Source organism: Chiloscyllium plagiosum, unplaced genomic scaffold (genome assembly GCF_037043375.1).
Source record: "Chiloscyllium plagiosum isolate Xiang-an unplaced genomic scaffold, Cpla_swu_hap1 HiC_scaffold_5, whole genome shotgun sequence".
Classification (NCBI taxonomy): Eukaryota; Metazoa; Chordata; class Chondrichthyes; order Orectolobiformes; family Hemiscylliidae; genus Chiloscyllium; species Chiloscyllium plagiosum.
In genome coordinates this window covers 22,059,580-22,073,264 of record NW_028270143.1, presented here as the reverse complement: position 1 = coordinate 22,073,264, position 13,685 = coordinate 22,059,580, and the positions used below count along the sequence as shown (strand labels likewise).

General features: G+C 41.7%; 1 protein-coding gene across 3 annotated transcripts in view; it reads left to right on the top strand.

Moving 5' to 3' along the window:
- Positions 1-13,685, top strand: part of myo10 (myosin X) — a 333,744-nt gene that overhangs the window by 118,197 nt on the left and 201,862 nt on the right. The window contains exons 6-8 of one of the 3 annotated variants that reach the window (XM_087987033.1): positions 4,889-5,013; positions 5,375-5,388; positions 5,512-5,596. In XM_087987033.1, coding sequence (XP_087843159.1) covers positions 4,889-5,013; positions 5,375-5,388; positions 5,512-5,596 — 224 coding nt within the window. Of the gene's footprint in view, positions 1-4,888; positions 5,014-5,374; positions 5,389-5,511; positions 5,597-13,685 lie in introns of those variants that run through there. The other 2 variants (XM_043689681.2, XM_087987034.1) reach the window with 2 other exon arrangements.

Genomic DNA, 13,685 nt, shown 5'->3' with positions numbered 1-13,685 from the left:
AATTGGAGTTCAGCATGAAATAGGTAGGGTAAATGGACTGTTGGTCTTCATTCAGTTTGAAATAATTGGAAAAGTAACAAGGTTTTTCTGAAACTACATATGACACGAATCAGACCACAGCTGGAATACACTGAACAGTTTTTCACCCCATCCCCATCTTTATCTGAACAGAGGTACTGACATTGGAAGCAGTCCAAAGAGGGTTCACTCAGTTGATTCTGGTGTAAAAGGATTGTTTAATGAGGAGAAGCTGAATAGATTTGGCCTGGTATTCATTGGAATTTAGGAGAATTAGAGGAGATCTCATTGAAATGTATAAGGTTCAGAGGGGACTTGGCAGGGTAGTCACAGTGAGACAGTTTCCTTTGTCAAAAGCATCTCTGACCAGAGCGCATAACCTGAGATAAGGGATTGCCCATTTAAGACGAAGATGAAAAGGAATGTCTCCCCTGTGAGGATAATGAATCTGTAGATTTCTTTATTCCAGATGGCTTGGTTGTCAAGTATGTTCAAGACTGAGAGATTTCTAATCAGTGAGGGTATCAAGGACTTTGGGGGGGAGAAAAGACAGGAAGTGCAGTTGAGGATTATCAGATCAGCCGTGAATTCATTGAATGGCAGACTTGATGAGCCAATAGGCCTACTTTAGCTCCAACATCTTATGGTCTTGTACTGAGTTCTAATACATTATCCTATCATGTGGAAAGGCATGATCCCTTGAGCTAGCATGTTTGCTTTCAGATTGGTTTGGTGGAAATATAGTGCCAAGTGGCCACTGGCCATGAGGTTCTTTCAGTTTATTTCCTTCATTAGCAACCCAGAAACACCAAACTTGGGTGGTAGTTTTCATTCTTCCAATCAGAATGCACTTACTCCCAGATTAGAGATGAAACCTAGGATTTTCCATATCTGTGAAGGTGATTTTTTTATCTGAGGTGAAGTATCTTTTGCTTCCTGATACTGCAAATTTTATCTTCCACTGGTCTGTTAGTGAGTCGAAACTAGATGATGCAAAACTGCCAGTACATTTTCACTTGTAAATTGGGATTATTTTAGACCAAAGGCATTTTTTATAGACCTGCAAAAAATTGAGATCTGGAGTCTTACTTCTTGACAGAGACCTTCATCCATAAGCACGTGGGACTGCAATGTTGTTGCCCTTACAGAAATTTTGACAGAAGGGCAGGACTAACAGCTCAATGTTCCAGGGTTTAAATGTTTCGGACAATGTCGAGAGGGATGTGAAGGGGTTTGGCGGGAGTTGTAGTCCTTATTAAGGAGAATATCATAGCTAAGAATTTTGGAGGGTTCACCCAGTGAAGCCATATTGGTAGAACATAGGAATAAGAAAGGTGCAGTCATCATGATCGGGTTATTACCAGAGGCCTCTCAATAGCCATAGGAACTGGAGGGATGCAGATCATAGAAAGATGGAGGGTTATCCTGGTGGGTAATTTTAACTTCCCCAAAAATGGTGGGGAATTAGTGGCAGTGATTTAGATGGGGCAGAATTTAAGTGCTTCCAGGAAGGGTTCTTGAAACAATATGGAGATAGTCCAGTGAGGGGAGTGACCAGACTAGACCTTGGGGATTGAGCTTGGGCAGTGAGGGAGGATTTTGGCAGCAGGGATCATAATTCCGTAAACTTCAAGATAGTTATGGATAGATTTTCTGGTGAAAGTGTTAAATTGGGCGAAGGCTTATTACCAACAATATTTGACAGGAACAGAGAAATTAGATTGAGGGTAAATCCACATCTAACATAGAAGCATAACAATCCTTATCGTGTGGAAACAGGCCCAACAAGTCCAATTTGACCCTCTGAATAGTATCCCACCCAGACTCATTCCCTTACCCTATTACTCTGCATGTCCTCGAATTAAGGCAGCTCACCTACATATCCCAGAATACTGTGGGCAACTTAGTATGGCCAATTCATCTAACTTGCACGTCTTTGGACGGTGGGAGGAAGCCTATGCAGACACGGTGAGAATGTGCAAGCTCCACACAGACAGTCACCCAAATCCCTGGGCTGGGAGACAGCAGTGCTAACCGCTGAGCCACCATGCTGCCCTCAGACATGTCTGAGTCTTTCATAGGCCAGGTGATCAGAGTTGAGGACCAGTGTGTTCCTATGAGGATGAAAAGTAAGGGTGGCAATTTTCAGGCTCATTGGACAATGAAAGATATTAAAAGATTGGTCAAAAAGTAAAAGGAAGCATATGTAAGGTTTAGGAAACAACAACAAACAAGGGCCTTGAGATATATTTCTTAAAAAAAAAAGCAAAAAAGAACTTGAAGGAAAAATTCAAGCTATCGGGGACCCTGAAATGTCCTAAGCAAGTAAATTAAAAATCACACAACACCAGGTTATAGTCCAACAGGTTTTTTTGGAAGCACCAGCTTTCGGAGTGCTGCTCCTTCATCAGGTGCGTGTGGAGCATTAGACCATAAAACACAGAATTTATAGCAAAATCTTAGTGTCATGCAACTGACATGATATATTGAACAAATCTGGATTGTTGTTCAGTCTTTCATCTTTTAGAATGGGTTGCAGGTTTCAGCTCATTAATATGTAAATCCCAGAACTACTTTTTAGTCACATTCCTGAGTAACAAAGTTTTATATCTTTAAAAAAAAGACATCTCCGCTTAGACAATACATTAAAGGTATGAGGTCCGAGTCTGTCTGTATCCCAATCTTGAGTCAGACTGCTACTTCCAAAGTGGAACTTACAGAATATTACATGCATTGACTGCCTGCAGACTGTGTATTTCTTAAGCAAAATGGAATGTGTCTGTAAATATAATTCTGCAAATACAAATTCACTGCTAGACAACTTTGTGGTGCATGTGCATGAGAGAGAGAAAGAGTGTGCGTGAGCATGTGAGTACACGTGAAAGAGTGTGTGTGACAGGGTGGGTGTGATGGACTATAAGTCTGAGAGGATGTGTGCATGGGTGAGTGGCGGGGGGGGGGGGGGGGTGAATATTTTGTGTGTGTGTGAGAAAATAGTGTGGTGGGGTCATGTGTAGTGTGACATGGATCCAAGTTGAGGCCATCATCATGGATACTGAATTTGGCTATCAGCCTCTGCTCGGCCTCTTTGCGTTGTTGCCTATTCTGAAGTCTGCATTGGAGTCACCCGAAGAGCCGAGGCCGAATGTCCCTGAAAGTGTTCCCAGACTAGGACGCAACACCCCTGTCTGGTGATTGTGCATTTGTTCACTGTATCGTTTCAGTTGTATGACACTAATCTTTTGCTATAAATTGTCTTATGCTCCACAACCACCTGATGAAGGAGCAGCACTCCGAAAGCTATTGCTTCCAAATAATCCTGTTGGACTATAACCTGGTGTTGTGTGATTTTTTTTTAAACTTTGTCCACCCCAGTCCAACACTGGCTCCTCCATGTCATGGCTAAACAATTAAGATTAAGGAGAATCCCAAAGCATTTAGTACACTTACCAGGAGCACAAGGGGTAGCAATCGAAAGGATAAGTCCACTCCCAACCACTCACTGAACAAATACTATGCGTTGGTATTCACCAACCAAACGGAAATGGATAATGGTAAGTTTTGGGAAAAGTATGTTGATATGCAAGTACATTGCACTGTTTAGAAGGAGGATGTGTTGAGAGCGATGAGGTCCCAGAAGACTGGACAATAGTCAATGGTGTTCATTTCTTTCAGAAGGAACAGGAATAATCCAGGAAATCTATCAGCCAGTGAGCTCCACGTCAGTAATTAGGCCGTTATTTGCAGAAGATTCTGAGGGACAGGAATTACTTGAACTTGGAGTAGAATGGACTTATTCAGGAAAGTCAGCATGGCTTTATCATGGAGGTCTTGTTTACATTTTTTGAGCAAGTCACAAAGATGATTGAGGGTCAGGCAATGGGCGTTACCAAAGCATTTGACCAAGTCCCTCATGGTAGGCTGGTCCAGTAAACTCATAACATGAGGTCTTCTGTGAGTTGGCAAGTTGGATACAAAGTTGGCTTGGTCATACAAGCGAATGGGGTGGTGTGGAGGGTTGCTTTTTTTCTGCCTGACGGTGTATATTCTGCAAGAATCACTGCTGGAACCTCTGTGATGCAATTCTTTGAATGAAAATGTAGGTGGTCCGATTGGTAAATTTGCAGATGACCTGCAAATTTTCAGAGTTGTGGATAGTGAGGAAGGATATCAAAGAATACAGCAGCCTACAGACCCATTTGTTAAGCTGAGTGGCGAAAAGGCAAATCAAGTTTATTCTGGACAGGTATGCAATGATGCATTTTGGGAGATCAAATGCAAGCAGGTAGTGTACAGTAAATTGAAGGACCCTTGGGAGGATTGATAGGGTTGCAAGTCCATAGCTCCCTGTAATTGTCAACACAAGTGAATCTGTTGTTAAAGAAGGCATACACAGTATGAGTTGCCTTCATCGGTTGGAGAATTGAATATAGCCTTTGGCACATCCTGCTGCAGTTGGATCAGACTTTAGCTCGGGCATATTTCGAGTATTGTGTGCAGTTCAGGTCACTACACTGTAGGAAGGATGTAGTGCCTATAGAGAGCATACAAAAGAGGATTACTGGATTGGAGTGTAGTAGCTGTAAGGAAAGATTGGACAAACTTGGATTGTTTTCAATGGAGTGTTAGAGGCTGAGGGATATCTATTCCAAATTTCACCAGTACTTATTATATTCAGCATTCACAAATACTATACTTGTTAATAGTATTAACCTGTGTTCACAGATACTTGAGATTTTTGTTATAGTCTTAAGCCTCGTTCTAAAAAATGAAAATTAAAATCAAACATTTAGTCAGTTTGTGTGTCATTGTTTTATGCCAGTGTGTACATTCAATCTACTGAATTCAAATCTCTCTTTTGAATCAACAGTCCCATCATGGAAGTGTTTGGTAATGCGAAGACTATCCATAACAACAACTCCAGTCGATTTGGGAAGTTCATTAAGCTGAACTTCTGTCAAAAGGGGAATATTCAGGGAGGCAGAATCATAGATTGTATCCTTTAATGTGATTCCTATCTAAGTGCAACTCCATTAATAATTCAAAAATGCTTTTTACAGCCAAACAAAATGTGATTCATTAGAAGAAACTTGAGAGTCCAGTTTGTTTCATAATTAGGGTCCCAAGGTTGGTTGTGTGCAGTTCAGGTCACCACACTGTAGGAAGGATGTAGTGCCTATAGACAGCAAACAAAAGAGGATTACGAGGATGTTTCCTATATTTTTCTATTTGTTCCTGAATTTCTGTAAATCTGTTGTTTATTACCTAATTTATTAGAATATTGATTTTTGTTCTACTTGCATAACAAAAATTGTATCAAATTGTTGACCTTGACAGATTATTCTTTGACTTAAAGATTTATTAGAAAAGGTAAGGATATTTTATGTTGAAGCATTTGTGTCTTTTAGTATCATTTTCCTAACAAAATAATGGGAGTTGTTCATTTTGTGGTTTGCAAGATTCCGGATGTGGAGACTTCATTTTATTTTGCAGAACCGTGTAGTGAGGCAGAACCCTGGGGAGAGAAATTACCACATTTTCTATGCATTGCTGGCTGGAACAGATGAAGCGCAGAAAGGTGGGTGATAGATCAAGTCCATCAGCGATGTATTAAGGTGCAATCTCAAAATGTTGCAGAATCTTTTGTACAACATATGCACTAGTTGATTTTCTTATCTGTTCTCTCACTTCATTTCCGATGCTGTCTATGTGCAGTCATGGAACTAATAATATAGGGAAAGAGGTGGTTTTGGTGGGCTTAAAAGTGGACAAGTCTCCAGGTCCAGATATAGCTCCAGCTGGTTTGGATGCTCCCCCCCTTATGAGCCGTGACCCAAAGTTTTAATTCCTCTCTGACCACAGCTTATGTGGTTCAATTTTTCAGAAAGTGTGGTAGCGATAAATCAAGGAACCATAGACCATTAAGTGTCTCATGAGTGTTAGGGAAAGCATTTTAGAAAAATCTGCACAAAACAATTAAACTCCATTTAGAGAGGCAAGGTTTGATCAGGGATAGTCAGCATGGCTTGATCAGGAATTCTGTCTTGCATTCCATATTGTTTGTGGTATCTATTAACAAAAACCAGTAGATGAGAATGTAGGCAGGATAATAATTAAGCTTGTAGATGATGCGCAGATTTACCAAATGTTTGTCAGGGAGGAATAATGCCTGAGGATATAAACTGGGTCAGATGAGCAGATCCTAGGCAGATGCAATTTCATCCTGATAATTTGAACCGATGCACTTTGGGAGAAGTACCAAAACAAGGGAGTACTCACTGGCAGGACACTCGGAAGCTCAGACAAGCAGAGGGATCTTGGGATGCTTATCCACAATTCCCTGATGGTGGCAGGGCAGATTAATAAGGCATACAAGGTATTTGCCTGTTGTGGTTCTGTTCGCCGAGCTGGGAATTTGTGTTGCAGACGTTTCGTCCCCTGACTAGGTGACACAGAAGTGCTTGGGAGCCTCCTGTGAAGCGCTTCTGTGATGTTTCCTCCGGCATTTATAGTGGTTTGAATCTGCCGCTTCCGGTTGTCAGTTGCAGCTGTCGGTTGCAGTGGTCAGTATATTGGGTCCAGGTCGATGTGCTTATTGATTGAATCTGTGGATGAGTGCCATGCCTCTAGGAATTCCCTGGCTGTTCTCTGTTTGGCTTGTCCTATAATAGTAGTGTTGTCCCAGTCGAAGTCATGTTGCTTGTCACCTGCATGTGTGGCTCCTAAGGATAGCTGATTGTGTCGTTTCGTGGCTAGTTGGTGTTTGCCTTTTATCAGTCCTGGCATAGATGATAAGGGAGAGGTTATGTGGCAGTTATATACAGGTTTGGTTCGGCTACAGCTGATGGTGTACAAGATTGAGGGACGTGGATAGTGTATATGAAAAGCAGCTGTTCACATTAAAAAAGACACACTTTTAAGATGAAAGGTTGGAGATTTCGGGGGAGTTGAGAGAAAATGAATTCACCCAGAGGGTAGTGGGAGTGTGGAATGGATTCCTGCGAGGCCACCGTCTGCCAGTTCTGAGGAAGAATCATCGGACCTAAAATGTTAACTCTACTTTCTCTCCATGTGTTCTCCCAACCTGCTGAGTTTTTTCCAGCAATTTCTGTTTCTGTTTTCGATTTCGTGCTTCGGACAGTATTTGAGGTGGGAAACCTCAGCCTTTCAAAAAGTACGTGGCTGAGCACTTGTGAAGTGTCATACCATAGACGGCTGTGGGGCTTGTGTAAGTTTATCATAGTTTTGTTGGCACAGATGGGCTACAGGACCAGTTCTGTACAGGGTAATTCTCTGACCTCCAAGATTTTTGCGCTGCATTGATTTCCAGAGCTGAAGTCGGTGCTGCAAACCAAGCACCATGTATGGACATTTGGAGCTGCTGCTTTTGTATCTGCGTGGTAGTGGTGTGCATGCACACACACTTTCAGCTAGAAATCTAATAATCTCCTTCTTGAATACACTTGATGGTTCAGCATCTGCAACCTTCTGGGATGAAAAGTTCCTGAGATTCATCACCCTTTGTCAATTGAGGCAATTGCCTAGTGGTATTATCACTGGACTGTTAATCTAGAGACGATACTGTTCCAGGGGCCTGTATTTGAATCCCGCCATGGCAGATAGTGGAATTTGAATTTAGTAGAAAGGAATCCGGAATTAAGAGTTGAATGTGACCGTGAGTCCATTGTCGATATTTGGAATAACCTATCTGGCTCACTCTTGGCGAGAGAGGAACAGGTCCACAGCTGACTCCTCCAGCCTGAGCCCGCAGGCTAGGCCGAGGCTCTGCAGGTAGGCCCAGATAGCTGAAAGAGGAGAAAGGTGGCCTCAGACTGACATGGCAGTTTCCCAATGTGGCTGTCTTCTGGTAATCCATGCACATCACATTAACACCATTTCTTTTATCAAGCATTTCTGTTCTTTCTTCAAAAAAAACTAAGTCAGTTAAATCAGATTTCGTCTTGAGAAATCCATGCTGACTCTTCCTAATCAACTCACCTTTTCCAGGTGACTACTAATTCTATCCCTAATAATCGTTTCTAAACGTTTGCACACTACCAAAGATAAACTGGCTGTTCGGTAATTGCTAGGATGATCCTTACAACCTTTTCTTGAGCGAGGCTGCAATCGTTGCAGTTTTCCAGTCTCCACTGAAGCACCACCTCCCAAGTCGAAGGAAGACTAACAATTACGGCGAGTGCTTTCGCCATTTCTACCCTCAATTCCTTCATAATCCTTGGATGCTTCTTATCCATTCCCAGTACTTTGTCAGCTTTCAGTACCAAACATTTATCCAATAATACTACTACTACTACTACTACTACTTTATGAATTTTGGACACTTAGAGTGACACAATTTCCTTCTGTGTCACCATAGCCCTGACAGGGTCAGTGCTTTTAATCAACCCAACTCCTCCTTTAACTGCTCTTTTACTATTTATATGCGTACAGGAATTTCTGGGATTCTGTTTTCTTGTTAATTATAGAGCGGCATCATAGAATCCCTCCAGTGCCGATCGCAGCCATTTAGCCCATTGAGTCTGCATTGATCCTCTAGACAGCATCCCACCTTATCTCTCTAACCCCATATTTATCACAGCTCACCCACCTAGCCTGTGTAATTTAGCATAGTCAATCCACCTAACGTGCACACCTTTGGACTATGGGAGGAAATCAGAGTAGACAGAGGAAACCTATGAAGACATGCAGAGTACATACAAACTCCACACAGATGGTTGCCCAAGGCTGAAGTTGAGCCTGGGTCCCTGGCATTGTGAGGCAGCACTGTGTACTGTGCTGCCCATCTTTTCTCATAAATTTCTCTTATCTGCTTTTTCACTTTCCATCCAAACTGTTGGTATTCCTCTTAGTTATTTGTTGTATTTTCTACCTTGCATCTATTGTAAGCTCTTTTATTTTTCTAACATTATTCTCCACCTTTTTGCTATCCAGGGACATCCTGGATTTGTTTGTTCTACCTTTCCCATTTGAGGGAATATACCTCGATTGTACCCAAACCATCTCTTCTTTGAAAGTCATTCGTGTTTTTCCCTGCCAACTTTGTACCTGTCTACCAATTGATTTTTCTTATTCTGAAATGTTACTTTTCGTTCATTCCTATTTTCTTATTTTATCTCTATTGGCCAATTCTCAATATATGGTAGTATATTCTCCCAAACATATTTGTTCACATTTTACTGACTAACTTTGGGTGGGGTCTTATTGAAAGATTTCTGGAAATCTAAGAAAATCTGAAAACCACTATCCGCTGACTTCTGTTTATTTATTCTGTTAGTTACATGCACACAAATTGTTACGGCTTTGTCAAACATGATTTTCCTTTCGTAAATCCATGTTGAATCTGCACATTCCTGCCAGTATTTTCTAAGTGTCCAGTTAGCATGTTCTAGCATTTTGCCAATGATGTCAGGCAACGTATCTGTAGTTCCCCATTTTTTTTCTCTCCCTCCTTTCTTAAATATTTTCTATCTTTTTAGTCTGCAGAAATTATTCTTAAGTCTAGAATTTGGAAAAATAACTACCAGTACATCAAGTATTTCTACTGCTACCTCTTTTCTGTGTGTGTGTGTGTGTGTGTGTGTGTGTGTGTGTGTGTGTGTGTGTGTGTGTGTGTGTGTGTGTGTGTGTTGGTTGATGATCAGGTCCACGGGATGTATGTATAACTATTCCATCCCATTCATTTCTCCAGTGCTACTTTCAATGACTAATAATTTTTCACTAGTCAAGGGACTCATTAGTCCTTTGAATCCCTGTTAGGATGCATATTGTCTGCACTCCAATAGTGACTTAAACTTCACAACAGCATTTATGGCATGTATGAGGTTATGAAGGTAGAATATAAATCCATATTTACCAATTGCTCGCTCGCTCTCTCTGACTCCCTTGTCTGAGAACAAAAACATTGGAATCATCGGAAAACAAGTTCAGCTCCTTGAGCCTGTACTGCAATCAGCAAAATTATGCTGATGTGACCAAAATTCATATACCTATAATTGCCCTGTATCCTGAAATAATTTTGCCTAACAATTAATCACCATCAGATTTAAAACAGTTAACTGATCTAGCATCAGCTGCTATTTGCGAAAGAGAGTTCCAAACTTCTGTCTCACAAATTTCACTGCAAAAAGCCTTCTCTAATTTTCAACTGTTCCCGCAGATCTAAACTTCCAAACTAGGAGAAACAGTATGTTCCTTTAATATCTTGCAAGTTTTGAGTGAATTAGCCATAACTTCCAAAATTCAAAAGCGTTCAAGTTTAACATATTTACATGGAGAAGCTCAGCAAATCTGGCAGCATCTGTGGGGAAAGAAACAAATTAATATTTTGAGTCAAATGTGACTGTTCTTCATCACTTTGTTTTTATTTCAGATGTCTTGCGTTTGCTTTTATTAGAGTAGACCTCCAGTTTGTTTGACGACTCCTCTTGGCTTGATCTTATCCACACTGTTTTCGTCCAAGGTCAATATATCCTTCCAAAGCCAAAATAAAACAGCACACAGAACAAAGAACAGTACAGCACCTGAACAGACCCTTTGGCCCACTATGTCTGTGCACACCACGATTCTGTTCTAAACAAATCCCCACATGTGGTCTATATCCCTCCATTCTCTGCCTGTTCCTGTGTCTTAAAGTTTGGTAACTTATTGCCTGTTAAACTTTGCTAATGCTTCTGCTTATACCACCTCTTCTGGTGGTGTGTCCCAGGCATCTGCCACCCTGTGTCTTTTTTTTAAACAAAGAGTAAAATTTACCTCTCACATATCCTTTTCAAATCCCCCAGCTCACCTTTAACCTAAGCCTCCTAGTATTTGACATTTCCACCCTAGAATAGAGACACCGACAATCTACCCTAACCATGAATGTTATAATTTTGTGTACTTCCATCAGGTTGCTTCTCAGCACAAGTTTGTCTGACCTCACCTTGGATGTCTTGTGCATCCTGTCTGAAGCCTCCACATCCTCCCTATAGTGTGACAACCAGACCTGCACACACTACTCCGAATGTGGCCCGACTAAAGTCTTATCCAGTTGCAGCATGACTTGCCGACCTCTTTACTCAATGTTCTGATCCATGAAAGCAAACATACTGTATGCCTTCATTATAATTATCCACTTGTGTTGCCCCTTTCAGGCAGCTTGTGGATTTGCACTCCAAGATCTCTCTGTTTATCAATGCTCCTTATAGTCCAGCCATTTACAGTATTGTTTCCTCTTGCATTTGACCTCCCAGGAGGCAGACAAAGGGTTTGTTGTTAAGTTAGATGGAGAGTGAATGTGTAGAGGAATTGCCTGCTCCTGTTGAAGGGGAGGCAGCTGAGGGCTTCAAACTGAAAGTTTTGAAACAGACATAAAGCGTCAGAAGAATCACAAGTGAGAAGGTTTTGAATGGTCGGAAGCAATAAGTTTCATAGGGCAGGAAGAGATTGGAATCAACTCGGGGAAAGTGAGGATTGCATATGCTGGAGATCAGAGTCAAGGGTATGGTGCTGGAAAAGCACAGCAGGTCAGGCAGTCTCCGAGGAGCAGGAGAACAGATGATTTGAGGAAGAAGGTAGGACCGGGATGTATGAGGTTGGACTCTGTGAGCTGGAAGGCTGTGGGGGAAGGGAAAGATAAAAATGATCCCCTGATGAGATGATAGTCATGGACATAATGTTCGATGGTGGGGTCATGATCCAACAGCTGGTGTTGAGCCTCTATGATGTAAAGGTCAGTATGACAACAGCACGACCACCCTTGCCAGCAGATTTGATTACAAAGTCAGTGTTGGATCTGGGAACACCGATTATACTGCGTTCTAAGGATGAGAGGCTAGAGTGGCTGAGAGAGCAGATAAGTTGGTCATCTTAATATTATTTCATTGATTCTCAATGAAAAGGTCAAATGCAAGTAAGAGAGGGAGTGATTCGGGTGGAGGGGGTATATTAGAGGCAGTTGAAGGAGTCTGTGGGATGGGAACAAAACACATGTACCAAGAAATGGGCATGGAAGTGAGGGTGTTGGAACAGCAGTTCAATGTCATTTTGTGCCCAAAATTATTTGAGGTGGAAATTCAAAGGGACTCTGCTGAATGTTCTATGCACGATGAAATAACTCCACAAAATATCCCACCATGCTGTTGCCCCTTATTTACACGCAGCGATTCCTTGACACTGATCCGGCTCTGAGTGAACAGAACCTCTCTCTTATTAATATCGGTCAGCTAAGGCTCCCTCATTGGATCAGAATAACAGCCCCAATCAGGGAACTCCTTCTTTGAAATCCACCTGGTTGACCTTGTTCAACTCTCTGCTGAGTCTAGTCATTGTAAGGTCAGAGGGAGAGTAAATACCTGATAAAAGGTAGGGTTAGGAGAGGGATGGATTCAAAGGCAAGGGGTGAGGAGACAAGTTTCAGAGGAGTGTGGATAGCTCTGATTTGTTGAAGCATATGTTCCTTTAATGCTGGAAAGGAAGGGAAAAAGTTTCTTGCTAGAGTTTCAAATGAGCTGAAGTGCAACTAGGGGAGCTGGACAGCTCTCAAGACAATGTCACAACATAGAGAGAGAGAGAGAGAGAGAGAGATTGTGCATGGCACAGAGTGTTGATCCCAGTATGCAGCAAGAAAAGCTGTCTGAGGAGCTTTGTACATCCCATCACCTGTGATCCTGGTTGGATTTGAATCTCAAAGGCTGAAATGTTTTTTGGCGTCCTCATGGGTGAGCCTTTAAGAGGGAAGCAATCACTGAGCAGTGAGATGTGATTGTAGAAGTGAGTTTTGGCTAATACCTTGTCAAACATTTGGAGTGAAAACAAAAATAATGATGGTGAATAAAGGAAAGATTAAAATGGAAATCCTGTTGGAGAGACCAGCAGAACTTTGTTGATGTGGCCATGGAGTAAATGCTAAAATAAAGTAGAGACCTGTGGGTGCTGGAGAACTGAAACAAATAAACACAAAATGCTGGCAAAACTCAGCAGGTCTGGTAGCACATGTGGAGAGAAAAGAGAGTTACTGTTTTGACTCGAGTGACTCTTCATCAGAACTGATAGCAGCTCTGAAAGATGGTATTTATGCTGATGACTTGGGGGATGGGTAGGAAAGTAATGGGTGGATAGGTGGAGAGGCAGCCCAGAGAGAGAGAGAGAGAGAGACAGACAGACACACACAGAGAGGGAGAAGAAAAGAATGGCTGAGAAGGAGATTGTTGATATTAAATCTGGGAAGAAGAGAAGCTGTGTAAGTATTAATGGAGAGTATTGATATGTGGAAATGATTTGACTGTGATGAATGCAAACTGTTTCTTTACAAGACCGGGTGTGGAGATACATGATAGATATGGAAGGACATGTTCATGTTCCCTCTAAAATTGTTAATCTGTATGTTTAATCCTGAAGGTTGCAACACTTCCAAGTGCAGGATGAAATGTTATCATCCTGCTTGCATTGACCCTCACTGGAGCACTTTAGTATGCCTGAGTCAGAGATTTTAGCATGAAAACTCAATGTGCTGAAGTGGCAAACTTGGGGTCACTTTCATCGACAGAAACTTTGATGGACAGGTATTCCACAAAGTGCTCTCCTAATCTGCATTTTGTTTCCCCTGTCCTTCCAAAGGTGTGATGCCCAGAATTGCTCAGAATATTCCAAGTGTGATCGAACCATGC